This window comes from Podarcis filfolensis (assembly GCF_964270895.1).
Source record: "Podarcis filfolensis genome assembly, chromosome: 6".
Lineage (NCBI taxonomy): Eukaryota > Metazoa > Chordata > Lepidosauria > Squamata > Lacertidae > Podarcis > Podarcis filfolensis.
Window position 1 is genome coordinate 72864203 of NC_139609.1, and position 15778 is coordinate 72879980.

Sequence of the window (15778 nt, forward strand, 5' to 3'; positions counted from 1 at the left end):
TAAGAGCTCCTCCTATAAGAGTGTGTTAAAAGGTGGACAGACAATACAACAGGGACTCTTTTTAGATCCTTAACAAATGGACAAAATGCACTTTTTAGTAAAAAAATATATAAAAATTGCAGTTTAAATTAGAAACAACACACCTAAGACATGCATTTTAAATATGATTTTTATTTTATATTTTGAGCAGTATGTTTGTTAAGATACGGACTGATGCTTCCCGCATAAATGCATGTTTATGCTGTTTAGATTACTGTGCATATCACCAGTGACTAAAATCGTCCTAAAATGGAATGTGAAAAGGGTTAAGATGCTATTGAGATGCTTCTTGGACTTCTGTAAGCCAGAAGCTTGCACCCACATGGCTGCAAGCCACCTCTCCCTTAGCCCTTTGCACTGCATCCTTTTCGGCGCTAGCAGCTGTCAGCCTAGGCAGTTTCCAGGAAAGCTTCTCCCAACAACCAGCTGGTGATTCCTGATAGGTTCATTAAGTCCTACGATTGTCTATGCCGGGGTTGGGGAACTTGTGGCCCTCCAGATGTGATGGTGGGTGACTTCCCTCATCCCTGCCCATTAGCAGAGCTGGCTGGGGATTATGGGAGCAAAAGTTAAACCATTTCTACCCAGCCACATGCACATTTAGGTTGCAGTTTAAATAAGTGCCTATGCACATCCCTGACGGGTTGCAAATCGCCTGGATGGATGGAGCAGAACCAGGAGGAAAAGAAGAAAGATAGCCCAGCTGGGGTGCAGTGATTCTGTGTGCACAGGCACTGGAAGGATTTAGCTTCACTCATGTACCGCTTCCATGGATTTATTTTGCAGCAAGCCTAGCTTTTAACACATGGGTTTGCTGCTGTGCTGTTAGGTCCTGCTTGGCCCTGAATCTCTCCAGGCTTCACAAATCATTCAGACCTTAAGGTCTAAGAGAAGAAGAAAAGGGGCCTCTTTCTTTGCACGCTAGCCTGACTTGATGCTTTGAATGTCATTGCCAGCTATTTCTTCAGACAATATGCACCAGTCTCTCTTTATGTCAGCCTTGTCAGCGCACCCAGACCGTTCCCTCTCCCTCTGCTGGGAACAGCACTGTAAGCTCCTGCCTGGAGTGGCTGGGATCACAGCATCTACTGTAGCCAAGTGGACCATTGATGAGGTGAGCCATTCCTCTTGTTGTTATCATTACTGTTGATTGATTTGGACCCCACTTTGTAAACAAAACATACACAAGATGCCTTAGTTCACATCAGTATATAGTACAAAGCAAAGTAAATCATGCAGGTGCACCCCCCAAAAAAAAAGATAAACAAAACGGAACAGGAATTTTAAGCAACACCAGAACACACAATAACATGAATTTTATACAAAGGCCAGATTAAATAAAACCATCTGGAATATTTGGGCGTTTGGGTTTGCTGTTGCTTAGGTTGTAAGTTGTTTTAGGTTGCCCTGGGCAAAAAACAGTGACTAACAAATTCAATAGATGGTAATAATAATAATACATAGGTTTTCTCTGAAAGGCAGAGGAGGCAGAGAGAGAGGGAGAGGGAGAGAGAGAAAGAGAAAGAAAGGGAAGTGCTTCTTTCCATTCCCTCAGTTATTTCCTGTTGTGTCTTTTCTGCAAAGGTCTTCAGCTTCGTACAGACACTGACAGGTTGTGAGGACCAAGCGAAACTCTTCAAGGACGAGGTAAAGATATGGGACATAGTCTCTTGGAGTGGAAATTCCATTGGTATTTGGAGAACAATGCAGTAGTAGAACCATCAATTGCAGGCTGGTCCTAAAAGCCCATCTTGGCAACAACGCATCCTGTTTGGTATATAGTTTCCCCTCTGTTCCGTTTTCTCAGAGACAAAACCAAAAGAGATAGGATTGATACAGTGTGGCTAACATTTTAAATATTTGATGTCTGTGAAGTGAATTCCATATTTTCATGTGCAAACATATATAATAGCACCATGAAGATCACACTCAGGAGTTGTACAAACAGGAAAAACCACCAGGAGCCTTTTTCTGTTGGTCTGGCTGAGAGTTACATGGCAACCACCTTCCTGGAGACAAGGCCGCTCCCCTACCTTTTGTATCAAACATGATTTAGTTTTGGCCCACAGCAAGCAGGAGAGGAGAGCTGGTCCAGAGAGAGGATAGCAGGAGGCCCATTGGCTCCTTCCACTATACAGCAATACTTCTGCGAACGTCCGCCTCGTTTAGCATCCATTCCATCAAACGTCTGCGGCAAACCCAGAAGTACCGGAACGGGTTACTTCTGGGTTTGCAAACCGCTCCATGCATGTGCAGACATGGTGTTTTGCTCTGCGTCCTGGGGCTCCGGAATGGATCCCAGTCGCAAAACAAGGTACAACTGGGGCTGGATCCCAGTCGCAAAACAAGGTACAACTTTATAGCTACAAAGCAATGAGTTTTATGAATTTAATTCTTATTGATCTTACTGATCTTCGTAAATTTACAACAAACTAAACAGAAATGACTGCAGTATCCCTGGCCTTTTAGAACTAGAGAGCAAAAGATGCTGCATGCAAGAAAATGTGGCCACGTGATCACCTCATTTCTGACTGCAAGGGGTTAAATTATTTATAAAAGTATTTTTACATGATCCAGAGTACAGTGGTACCTCAGTTTACAGATGCTTCGGGTTACATGTTTTCAGGTTGTGTACCACGGGAAACCCGGAAGTACTGGAAAGGGTTACTTCTGGGTTTCACCACTTGTGCATGCGCAGAAGCACCAAACCACATCACACGTGTGCACAGACGTGATGCTGCAGGTTATGAACGCTACAGGTTGCGGACATGCCTCCATCACGGATTACGTCTGCAGCCCGAAATTCCACTGTATCAGTATACATTGTACAACTGGCTGAGTGGGAAAAAGAGGTTGAATGGCAACGGAATTGGGGTTCAGCTTTCAAAAAGAGTGGTGCCATCATTGGGTTGACACCTGGCAAAAACCCAGCAGGAGGGGCTCATTATCGGGGATCAGCAGTTGCTTAGCCACATTATGCATAGGTCTGCAAAGTCCTGTTTTCAAATACTGAAAGGCCATCAATAGGGATGGGTGAATTTGTCAGCTTCATTTTCTCACTTTTTCTACTCTTTCATTACACATTCCCACATCAGTTCACAATATTTTTCTTTTTAAAAAGGCAGCTTCATGAAAATCCACTGTCCACAGTTCCAGCCTCATGTACGAATTTTTCCAAAGCGCTTTCCCCGAATATCATGCATTTTTATGTTATTTTCACGAACATATGCATTTTTGTGCACACTCTACCCTAGTATATGTGTTTCTGTTCATGTTATGTGGCTGGAGAACTGCATTGCAAAATTTGGAGAGGTGTAGATTTTGAAGGGCATCTGTGTTTCAGTTTGTGTATTGTATTGGCAGTGCAGATTAGGTGCATCTGCTTTAAATGTGAGCTGAATCAAATTTCTTCCCCATTCCAGGTCATTGACAATATTTTCAAATGTACCCATTGAATTTAGCTCAGTGTTGGTGCTTCAAAAGTATCCATTGACTCCTGGCACACATCTGCTCTTTTTTGGGAAATCCAGCATGCAAACATAGACTGGCCAGTTCTTGGAAAAAGAGATAACACTTTGCCCACAATATTCCCTTCTCAAGTTTTGGATGCCAGCCATAACTATCAAACAACCAAGGCATGTCCTGGAGTCATTAGCTATATACATGGCCTGGTGGATCAGATTGGGATCAAGCTTCCTGGTCAGATGCTGGGATGTGATGCACTGCTACAAAAACTGCATTTTATTCCAGAGGAAGCATTGAGTGCAGATAGCTTGCAATCTCAATCTCAAACCTTTTATTGGCATATCGACAGAATTTTGAAAGGTTCCGTACAATAAAATCACTCAGCAAAATCCAGCAATGAAAACACTGTTGTATAACATTTTTGCTTTGTGTACCCTTGCATGAGAAACAGGCACCTTCAACCATCTCTCTTTTCCTCCCCAGATGATTGATGGTGAGGCATTCCTTCTGCTGACTCAGACTGACATCGTGAAGATCATGAGCGTCAAACTTGGCCCAGCGCTTAAAATCTACAATGCCATCCTCATGTTCAAGAACGCTGATGATACCTTGAAGTGAACCACCCTTTGACTTTTCTCCCACGTGGGAGCTGCCAAACTCTCTGTCTCGGCAGAGTAGAGACCTTCCCGGCTGCTGCAGCTGTAAAATCCTGCCAACTTGCTCTCTCTTTTGAGTCTTCGTCTTTGTTTACATGCCAAATCCATTCCCTGTCTGTCTTCCTCCAGCCAGCCTTTCCAAATACTGCCCTGATTCCTGTCTAGCAGTGGAGCTCCAGCACTGACCTGCCCAATCTCACAGACCCTATTCTCCTGATGGTTTTAAAGGCACACGCAACAGGAATTTGGAGATTTGGTTTGCTATCGGGTTTAACCTGCCTTGAATTTAACTTACTCAGCTGCCCAGGTTCTTACATTATAAAGCGTGCCTGGATTCGCATGATGCAGAAGAGGAAAATATCTACAAATGGACCACCAGCGTGATCACCAAATGGCAGCACGCACTGGGAAGCACCTCTGATGTTTCAGGGCAAATGTCAGTCTCTAATAATCAGGGATTCGATCGTGAACTTCACAAGGGGCAGAGTATCTACAATATATCCAGGGACTGGCTGAAGCACTAAGTAAGTGTTGGTCCTTCCAAGACAGGCTACAGGACTAAGTACATTATTGATGAAGGAATCCATCCTAACAATTCTGGAGTCATTTCTGCTGTTGCAAAAAAAATTGGTGCTCAGAATTTATAGACTTGTAATATTGCCATGCTACTTGTGGAGGATGAGAGAAACAAAGAAGATCATGTAATAATGTTCCTTGGTTTACCTTTTTTTCTTCTGCAAATCACACTTCAAGCAATTTTTATTTTTAATATATAAAAAAATGTGTGGAGCAGAGTGTCACAGAAAACAAGCAAACTAGCAACATTTGTACTTTAAGCAAAGACATTCTTCTGATCCATGGGAGGAGTGACTGCTCTTAGGGATAGCCAGCTAACGTCGTTCTGGCCTGGCAGGTGCTGTATTGTATGAGAAAAAGAAAACAGATTCTGTACAATGCAGCAGTTCTTAATTTCTTTGTTCTGGACGCATCAGCTGTGCCCCATCAAACCATATTTAGTTCAGTGTGTGCGAAATGTTTACATTCAGCTGCTTGATAGTGTCCCTTGAAAACGAGAAGCTGGCTTTAAAAAAAAAGAAGTTTTTTACCATATGGATACAATGTGAGCCTAAGCTTTCAAGCTTTTGAAAATAATTCTGCTGTTGACTACATGGGGTTTTTTCCTGTGCCCCCTTGATGTTGACTAATGAAGCAATGACAGAGGCTGTTCTGATGAGCTACCTTCCCTATAGTGTAGCTATGTGACTAAAAGGCTCAGGTTGCAACATCAGTTCTACCCTTAGATAGTGAGGAACTGGCCTCAGGCAGCATATTTCTGAATGCCGTTAAAGGACAACTACTATCCTGTTAATGTATTATTGTTTGTTTGATGGAGGTTGGAATGCCATATGAATTTTACACCTCCAGTGCCAAAATACCTTGGAATGGTCCTATGAAGTTGGGGAATCCCTTCTAATTTCAGCAGTCCTAGATTTAATTCTGGACGTTTTCCACTCCATTCTCCATCAGTCATCTTGCTTGACGGTGGTCCCATGTAATAAATTATGATTGAAGGCTTCCATACGCAAGCACTGATTTGGATCTAGGTTTCTTAGACCCAAATCCAACCCTCTTCCCATTTGCTACAAAGCATTCTAAGTGTATTTCTTAGTGTATGAACCTCCTTAAAACCAACTTAAAGTTGTTTTTTGTCCCCCTTAAGTCTGTGAAGGAAAGTCTAAAGTTTCTTAACCATACATACACCAGCAACCTGTCTCATAGCAGTGTGGTCTGTGAAGTCTACTTTCTAATGTTTGGGTCAAATTCACGCTAAGCTTCCCATGGAAATGCAGCAATTTGACTCTGATATTAATGAATACTTGGTCACTATTTAGGTCTCTATTTTAACTGCTGGCTGCTTGCTGTTCCAAGATAAATTTATATCTTGATTTCTCTCTCTCTCTGTCATGGCAAGCATTTCTTTCTTTAGCGAGTTTCCTGCTGGTTGACTCCCCCTTCTGTTTACTTGTTAGGAGGCAGAATACTGAGAAGGACATTTTTCATTTTTGAATCAAATCCTTCTCACAGATGCTGCTGGATGGTGCCAAACTATCCCCATATCCAAAGAGATGCTCTTTTTAGTCAGCCAGGAAAGATGAAGAAGAAAAGAACCACTTGACATGCCCAGGTGATTCTTGGTGGGTTTTAAAAGGAAAACTTCCCCTTTTTTTAAAAAAAAAAATGTCCAGTTTGCTGTTTTAGCTGCTTATATAAAGATCAGTCAGCATATTTGTAGGAACCAACCCTACAAAGCAAGATTTTGTATCATTAACATTCTTATTATGAATGTTCTTATTAACATTAATTTTAAATCTCCAATTATGTATACTTTCCTCTTATATTTGAGACAGGGACTTTGCCAACTCAATGGATGGATTGCTGGGAGTTGCAAGGCGTTTGTCTCTGAATTTGAAACTCGATGAGGAGGAATATGGCTGGTTCGGGACATACTCTGCTAAGCAGAGGTGTTTGGGTGCTGTTAAGACCACTTGAAAGAAACAGGAAGTGTTTAATGGTGTTGAGGCCATCTTTGCTATTGTCCTGCTGGAACTATAGCCATGAAGAAAATGGCTTCTTTTGTGCCATTTTGAGACAGTTTGCCTCTCTGCCTCTTCAAAGGTTTGAGCCTCTGTTGTTTGGCTCAGGTGAAATGTAATTTTCTGATGGGTCTTGTACGCTGAACTGCAGCAGGTGGCCCCTTGAGGTCCTTGGTGCCAAATGGTTATTCATGTAGGCTTTTGGACTTGGGCACATAATCTGTCCTAGATTTCACACCAAATCCCTCTTCCCCACTCTGTCATGCTGGCTACTGAGCAAGCTGAACTCGATTTGCACCAGGAATGGAGTCTAGATAGTGCACTGTTCCCATTGACCCCAAGTTCCTCCAGAGAAGAAAATTATCCTCAATTGGAAGTGTGTAAAATGCGTGATCTAATATTGTGTGCTTGTGTTTTTGTGTATGTATGTGTGGGAGACAGAAACAATTATTTTAGTTGTTAGGAATATACACACTTTTAAGTAACTCCAGCCCTCACCACCTATTCCCATTCATCTACTGCCGTAGGTGTGCAACCTCATACTTCTTGTCCTTCTGAGGCAATTGCACAGATGGCCAAGGGATATTTCCTGCTATAATATGGTTGGAACCTTATATTTGATGTAAAGGAGGGGTAGCCAATATGATAGCCTCCAGATGTTTTGGACTCAAACTCCCATCAGTCCTAGACAGCATGGCCAACCATCAGGGAAGATGGGAGCTGGAGTCCAGAACATCTGGAGGACATCATATTGGCTACCACTGGTATAAAGAAACCAAAGTTAAACCCCAATCTTATATGTGTGCATGTATGTGAGGGAGGGTTAAAATGAAACTACCTTTCCTGTGTTCGCTCATTGCTATTTCTGCGCATGTTCCTGCCAAACATTTGCTCAGAAAGGCAGCGAGTGTCAGAGAGAGAGGAGGCAGCCTGGGCCTCACCAGATTCTGTCTTGAAACCTTTGGCACCTCCAAGTGGCAGGGCTGATGAAGACCTCGGCCAGAGGCCCTAGAGAGCTTCTGCCAATCTGAACAGATGGCAGAACCCTAGATGGATCTTGCAGTATATAAGGCAGCCCATTTTATACTGCTTGTATGTCCAGTTCCATTTACCACTGTTTTTCTCCTTATGTTTAGGAATACTGGAGAACTAAGAGAAGCACCAGACTGGTTCTCAGAACCTCACCTCAGTAGGCCATTTCCCGCTCTGGTACTACTGCTGTCAGTAGAATTATGTATTAGCTGAAACACCATAGGAGTTATTTTGTCTCAAGCATCTAAATAATGGCTCCTTTTTGCGGGGAGCTAATGGCAGCTAAAATGTCTCCTGAGCAGAATACTCCCATCAGTCCTCAGGTTCTGTACTTGTATCCTAGTCAATTCCTCCTTAGTAGGCTTGAGATTATTTCTTCTAAGACCAAGCGAGACAATCAGCCAGGCACCAATCCCAGGGGCCGAGGAGACCCCCCCCCCCCACGATTTGCTAATGGCAATATACTGAGTGATGCTTATACAGAGTAAAGGTTACAATGACTTCACAAGGGTGCTGCACAGAGAGCTCTTCTAATTATTCTTTGCATTGCTGTTGCTGGAATGATTTATGTAGCCCATTAAGAGATTTAGATCCCTGTTCTTGTTAAGAACTGATGGGAATCAGTAAAACCCTGACACTAATTCTGGAGCCACTCTGTGATATGGAACATCAGATTTCATAAAAGATCAAGCCAGAAAATCTGGGGAAAAGGCATTAGAATTACTTGTTTGCAGCGGGATTCTTGTGTTGAGGACACTAGCTTCTTAACCTGTGAAAATCCATGGGTTGAAGCGCACCTAATCTTACACTGAATCATGGCTGAGTTGTACCGTAGAGGGGTATAGAGCAGGGACCGCATAACCTCTAAAGGTTTTTCATTTTTATTTTTGTTAAAAACACATTACATTATAAATAATCAGTTCACAATATGGTGAAGGCTAGTGTGTATCGCAGGAGGGGTGTGTGAGAGTTGTTACTCATCTGTAATTAAGATGCAAACTATCCCCAGTCGCAAGCAGTATCATTGCTCACAATTGCCACAATCCAGTCATGTATATATGCAGCAAACAGTTACCTATTATTGGACTACAACTCCCATCACCCCAGACAGCATTGCCCAATGATAAGGGATGATGTGAGTTGTAGTGCAGGATTTGACAGGTGCCATGTTTACTGCCCCAAGCTGGTTGGTGCTATAGTTCAGTTACTGATTGGGTTTATTCATGAGTAGCCCTCACCGCAGTATCAGGCTAGCAAGCAAAAAAAAGCAAGAGAACTTTTGCTTGCACAGTTCCTTGTGCAGCTGCACATGAATTTCTCCCTAAGTGGATCAGGACCTCTAGCAGTGAGTGTATTATCTGGGGGGGGGGATGCATTTTCTTCTTCGTTACAAAATAGTTTGGTTTGATTGCTCAGAAAATGTCATTGTGTTAGCTTGAAATCTGGGTAGGCTGCGTGGAACAAATGTGAATTTACTGCCTAGAAAACTCTTCACTTTAAAAGGCCTTCTTAACTGCTAGCCCAAGACTCATACTCCTTTAGGAACTCTTTTATCAGGAGATCCGGCACTCATTGCAGATGTGTGGGCCAGCTAAGGATCCCTTTCACGCTGCAGAAGTGACATAATGTTGCTCAAAGATGGATGTTCCTGTTGCTGAGTCACAGCCAGAACAGGAATGACCGCTCCCCGCTTAAACGGGGGGCGCCCTTTGTGTGGACGCGTGCAGCCCCTAGATCTGGAGCGGCTCCAACAGCATAGGCTTGGTTTTCCCTTCCCTCAGGTGGGATACCTGGAGGTCTCCACCTACCTCAGTCAGTTGTCCAATCCCACCTGGGGGAAGCGTTGCCAAGGAGACCAGGCCAGGTAGGGGAGGGATTACCTGCCCACACAATAGAGGGAGGATCTTACCTGGGAATCCTCACTTGGCTCCAGAGCTTCTCCCACCCTACCCACCCTCAGTTAATGTCTTATTTTGCAGGTTAACTTTTCTTCACAGGTATGCGGGCGCTGCTACGTTAAGGTCGCTGTTAAAGGGCCGGAAAGAAATTTCCCTGCATTGGCAGGTTTCGCCTTTCCCGTAGCAAAACGTCACAACTTTGGCGGTATCAGGCCTTGGGCGGAATCCTTTTGTCCATTTTCCTCTTTGCGGCGGCGATACCAGGGTTCCCCGTTAAAGGGGTTTTCTGAAGGGAGGCTTTGACCGTACGCCGAAAGGTCATTGCTCTCCCCTGCGGCGGCGGCGTTACGGGGGCGGCTATCTCTGCTTGAACATATGTTCTCCAGAGCCGGCCCATCCCCCCCACACACACACTGGATAACCCTGATGCTCCCTAGGTCCCCGGCTGGGGACTGGGGAGGGAGAACGCCCAATGCCTGAGCCAAGGTCTACCCACATTTGAAATTTAATAAAGTTGTGGCCAATTTAATCCCATAGCACGTTGTCTTGAGTCGTTATTCCACATGACGGGGGGACCGCGCGGGATCTGGGGACTCCGCCTGTCCACGCAATGTGCATTCCTTTGCACCCTTGATTACCCTTGATTACTCCCACCCCAGAAATCCAGTTTCGACATCAACTTCAAGCACTTTTGAAATGCAAAAGTCCAAATCAAAATGATAAGGCAGGTTTACTGTTTAGGGCTTATTTGGGGCTTGAGTGCAATGGAAGACAGGAAGTCTTCAAAAACCCTTGATCACTCTCCATCTTTTCTTCTTCCTTTCCCCATGGTCCCTGGGACTGCTGGGTTCACCCTAAATGGGGAGGGAGGGAAAAGTCAGGTAGGTGTGACAAATCCTGCCCAAATGCCCTTTGTTTTAGGGACCAGCTTTCGCAGAGGGCAGAGGCGGAGTTTTCAGAAGAAGCATTTTCATGGAACCGAAGCTTTTTTGCACTTTCATTCATTTGCACTTGTTTAATTTGTCTTTTGATATTTGCACCTTTGTGTTTTCATGATGGAAATACTATAATTGTATCCAGTGCAGCTATTCTGGAACTTTGTGTCCTGAGTATACAGAAGGTTAATATAAAAAAAAAGCAAGATGTGATATGTTTCGTCAGTGTTTTACAATAACAATAAATGTGAATTATGGAATTATACAAATGATATAGAGTTGATGTTTTTGTTGTTTTCAGGGATTTTATTATGAATCATTTAATAATGGTTATGATGATGTATGTAAAATAAAGTTGAAATGAATATTCAAAGTAAACAAAACCTGGAATTCATTGCGTTTTTAAAGGCGTGTGTGAGAGTGCTTATCATGGGGGAATGGCACATTGAATGGGGGAATATGCCCACCATGAGCCCAAACTGCTGACGACATACACCTGAGTGTAGTAACTCTGTTGAGACTTTGTCACATAGTACACTCACTTCCTTCAAGTAATACAGGCCAGAACCTCAACAAAATACAAGCGTAATAGCCTGTCCTTAATGATGTCCACCATGCCTTTCTCCATGTTGGGGTCTTCACCAGAGGCATATATCCAGTTTAGCAATAAGTAACCCTCCCATCAGTGCAAGGATTTACCCTCATGCAACAAAACTTTCCCCCCTTTCTTAACCCTAAATCTGTTCTGGGGATTTACCTCTCCAGAGAAGATTTGGGGAAGGGTGTCAGGCACACATGTGGAGAGGGAGAAGGGGGGAATTCCTGTTGCACAAGTGTAAATCCCTGCACTGGTGGGGCAGGTACTTGGTGCTACATTGGCCATAAGCCTTACAATTCAGTCTGATCTCAGTGTGCTGGGCTGGTTGATAACAGGGCCTCCCCAGCTTCTAAGGCAACCTAGTAACCCCTTTCTCAAGGCTATGGGGCTAGGAAAGTAACATGTCCAGTGGTTCTGCTACTTCTACCTCCTTAGGACACACTAGGGTCATAACCAGTGTGCCAATCTCTTGAGGTGGTAAGGGAAGCCTTTGGGGCGCCTCTACTTTCCAGCTGGCAGGGAAAGAAGCAGTAACAGTCATAAGTTGGCAGTCCCTCAGTTTCCCTACGGAGTCTCAGGAGGCATCTCAATAAACATTCTTTCTAGCTAACTGCAAGTTGGAGCACTTTCCCATGAGTAAAACTAATGCAAGGGGGAGGCATCCCAGTCTGATATTTCTCCCTTGTGTTTTTTTATCCTTTATTATTCTTTGCACTGTTTGGTTGGTGGGAATGTTTTAAACATACGGCTACAAACATAAACACCATTGAATCACCATAGTTCACACAAGTGGCCTTGTGTGAGCAATATAACATCTGTAATGGAGGCACTTAGAAGATTGCATGGGTTACACCTAGGGATGGAAATATTGTGAGATGAACTTTAACTGCCAAAGCAGCTGTGGTAATCTCTGTGTCTCCTTTTGTAATGGATCTCCAAACATACATACATAAAATCTTTGAAAATGCTTCTGCGTCTGCTCTTAGAAATATTTGGAGGCCTATGGAAATTCCAAAGTGTTAATATATTCTGTCAGCTTATGATTGCATTCTACTTGACCACTCATTTCTATGCTATAGAGTGTGACTACTATGTTTTCCTCTAAGTATAAATAAACGTAAGCAAGAACCAGGAGGCAATTGCTGCCTACTGTTAATGTAATCCAGGCATAGGCAAACTCGGCCCTCCAGATGTTTTGGGACTACAATTCCCACCATCCCTGACCACTGGTCCTGTTAGCTAGGGATGACGAGAGTTGTAGTCCCAAAACATCTAGAGGGCCGAGTTTGCCTATGCCTGGTGCAATCTTTTTACAAGCAGAAATACCCTCTGAAATAGATAGTGGATGCACACAACCTGGATATTTTCTCTGTGCACACCTTGCACTTATCATTTTCTTCTGTAAAAGTACCCAACTTCTTCAGATCTCCACCAAGTTCACACGACTCCTTTGTCCCTCTTTCCAGTTCCTTGCACATCCTCCTCCGGTCATCTGTAAAGGTAAAGGGACCCCTGACCATTAGGTCCAGTCGTGGCCAACTGGGGTTGTGGCGCTCATCTCACTTTATTGGCTGAGGGAGCCGGCGTACAGCTTCCGGGTCATGTGGCCAGCATAACTAAGCAGCTTCTGGCGAACCAGAGCAGCACACGGAAACACAGTTTACCTTCCCACCGGAGCGGTACCTATTTATCTACTTGCACTTTGACGTGCTTTCGAACTGCTAGGTTGGCAGGAGCAGGGACCGAGCAATGGGAGCTCATCCCGTCACGGGGTTTCAAACCCGCCGACCTTCTGATCGGCAAGTCCTAGGCTCTGTGGTTTAACCCACAGCGCCACCCGCGTCCCTCCAGTCATCTGTAGCTAGCTGTTAAAAAAAGAGCATGAAATGCCTGCATCAGTATGCTGAACTCAGTTTACTGACCCAGAATTCTAGTCACTAGAGCCAATGTAGTATGATACCTTAGACTTCAACCAGATTCAGAGCTTTGCTCAAACACAAACTTCTCTTGGGTCCCCCACCATCTCTCTCCCAAATCTACCTCACAGGGGGGTTGCAAGGATAATAGAGGTGCCGAGGGATAAATGGACACCACCACGAGCTTCTTGGAAGATAGTCTTTATACCGATGTAATTATAGTAATTAAGCAGTGATGATGGTTCTGCTCATAAGAGCTGATACCCCTTGCTGTTGTCCTAAACACAAAACCATGTTTTCACACGCCAGTTGTGTGAGACATAGCCTGCTCTGGCTAGTCTTGAGAAAACCTCCCTTCTCTTTGTTTCTGATATTAAGAACTGTTTATGTGAACTTGTAGCAGCTATGAGAAAAAGGGCAGTCTCTGTTTTCACTAAGGCAAGACAACAGAGCAAGATAATAAAAGATTCCACTTGTTAACCCTTGCATGCATCTGTGGCTAGTGACTGATCTGGGTTGCTTAACAATATATGCAAGGACACAAGCCGCCATTTTTGAACTGCTTGTGCCCATGGCTACAGGCAATGGCCAGGTATGCTGTTTTTTTATTGAGAAAAGTGAGCTGGATTTGATGGCTAGATGTGTGTTCTTGTGGTGAATGTTCTCTGCTGTTCTTTAACTGGCCTTTCCAGACATTTTTTTTTTAAAAAACTGCTTTCATTATTTAAATTAGTCCAATTATGGCATTGATGGCAATCTGGTGTCAGTAATGTGATGTCCTGCCACACATAAAAGAAGGGGATAGATGTACCTATGAATTTTTTTTTTAAAAAAAGAACATCAGGAGATAATGAGCTCTTTACATCCTGAAATAGGAAATGCATAGTGTCCAATGAAATTGAAGAAAGGTCGGTTTAGGAGACAAGGCTGGGGAGGAGGAAATAAATGGTGCTGATGTTGGCCACTTTTTTAAACACCAGACTCTAAAGAAGTAAAGTTATAAATTAAAACACAACTTTAGGACGTACTCCCAGGAAAGTGTGGTGAGGATTGCAGCCTTTCTTCTGAGTCAACATACTCAGACTTGTCTGGTAAGACAGGCAGGCTTACAGTTAGCCACTTACAGAAAACAAAATCAATGGCAATTCCTTCTGGACAAGAGGCTTGCCATAATCCACAGCTCAGGCTCCCAAATGATACTGGGACTGGGTTTGTGTGACAGGCTTATAATATTTTTTGGGTAGACCAATCCTTCCTTCTTTTAAGCATCAAGAAAATTAGGCAATGGAGGATTGAGATTCCGAGAGGCTTAGGCTGCAATTCTAAATACCCTTGCTACAAAGGGATTTACGTGAAGACAGTGGGGCTTACTTCCAAGTAAATAGGCACAGTTTAATGGCATTGGAAAGGCAAGACTGGCTAAATGGGATGAATGAGACACTGAGCAAGCTTCTAAGGATATTTCCGGGTGGGTGTTCATTGTGGGATAATTATTTTTTGCTAAATCCACATGATGTCATAGATCAGATAAATCAACAAGTGGTTTGATCAAACTGCTTGTTGATTTATCTGATCTATGACTGTCAGTATTTTGCAGGAAAGATTCAAGCATATACCAGTGGATGGAAGTGCTCTATGGCAGTTTTAAAAAAGAAATTAACTTCTTGTTGTTAGGAAAGTTACAAGGAAGTGCTCTGAAAAGCATGGCATTATCAGGAGGACTGTTCATTGTTGTATAACCTCTCTGCAAACACATTAAAATGAATGCTCAAATAAAGATCAGAAATATTATAACCTCTGGGTCAGCTTTGTGTAAGCAGATCAGGATGAATGCTCAATGAGGAGGCTGACTGGAGGAGGCCAGATATACAAACACACGTATGGGAAAGTTGAAGTCAAAGAGCATTAATAGCAGCTAAACCATGAGAATTGCGGTAGCCCAGTTTCCACAGAATACCCCATGGTATTCTGCTGCTCACAGAGGATGCACGTTTAGCAAGAGTGGCGCTCGCACTTTACATTCAACAAATGCACAGTCTGTGTACTTGTGCACACAATAGTTCAGCTGCACACTCATACAGTTATTCGTGCTCGACGTTCAACAAGTGCCCAGTCGGTATATACAATAGCTGAGCTGCAACAAGTGCTCATTCCTTCACCCAAAAGCTTGTACATGGCGCAGAAACAGCTTGTCCCTGTGTTCAGTATAATGTGAAAAACAAGCCTGAGGAAATGGAAGCAGCAGGAGGTGGCCAAAAAGAGAGCTGTATGGTGCATGGAACACAAAGAGGAGCCACACTACATAAAAATCTGGTCAGGTTGTGGTGCGTGGCTGATGGCGGAACTCCTGAGATCATAGACATGGCTGGCACAGTCAAAGGTATTCAGGGTAAAGTAGCACTCACAGTTCCCAAACTGTCACTGCTGCCGGCATTTAAAAAGCAACTGCAAGCTTTAATTACATCCGTTTGGTCCCAGCATGTGACTTGCTTCCAGACAACAGTGCACTTTGTTTAAGCAGTTTTCATTTTCATCTGAGGGGCTGAGCTGGCCTCTAATCTTCCGGTGAGGAAAGCTGCTCTCCTCCACCAACACCACCAGCAGCATTTTCACCCCTCCAAGCCAATAGCAGGGTAATAATTTAC

General features: G+C 43.6%; 1 protein-coding gene and 1 long non-coding RNA gene across 5 annotated transcripts in view; one reads left to right on the forward strand and one right to left on the reverse strand.

Moving 5' to 3' along the window:
* Positions 1-9459, forward strand: part of L3MBTL1 (L3MBTL histone methyl-lysine binding protein 1) — a 44019-nt gene extending 34560 nt beyond the window's left edge. For all 4 annotated transcript variants that reach the window (XM_083618533.1, XM_083618534.1, XM_083618535.1 and 1 more), the window contains 3 exons: positions 996-1153; positions 1624-1686; positions 3988-9459. In XM_083618533.1, the coding sequence (XP_083474659.1) occupies positions 996-1153; positions 1624-1686; positions 3988-4122 (356 nt within the window). In that variant the 3' untranslated portion in view covers positions 4123-9459. The remainder of the gene's footprint in view (positions 1-995; positions 1154-1623; positions 1687-3987) is intronic.
* Positions 9460-10373: 914 nt separating this feature from the next.
* On the reverse strand, positions 10374-15763 carry LOC310764867. Its single transcript, XR_014549297.1, has 2 exons — positions 15596-15763; positions 10374-10538 (listed from the first exon to the last, which is right to left on the reverse strand). It is a non-coding gene; the product is annotated as an uncharacterized lncRNA (long non-coding RNA).
* Positions 15764-15778: the final 15 nt, after the last annotated feature.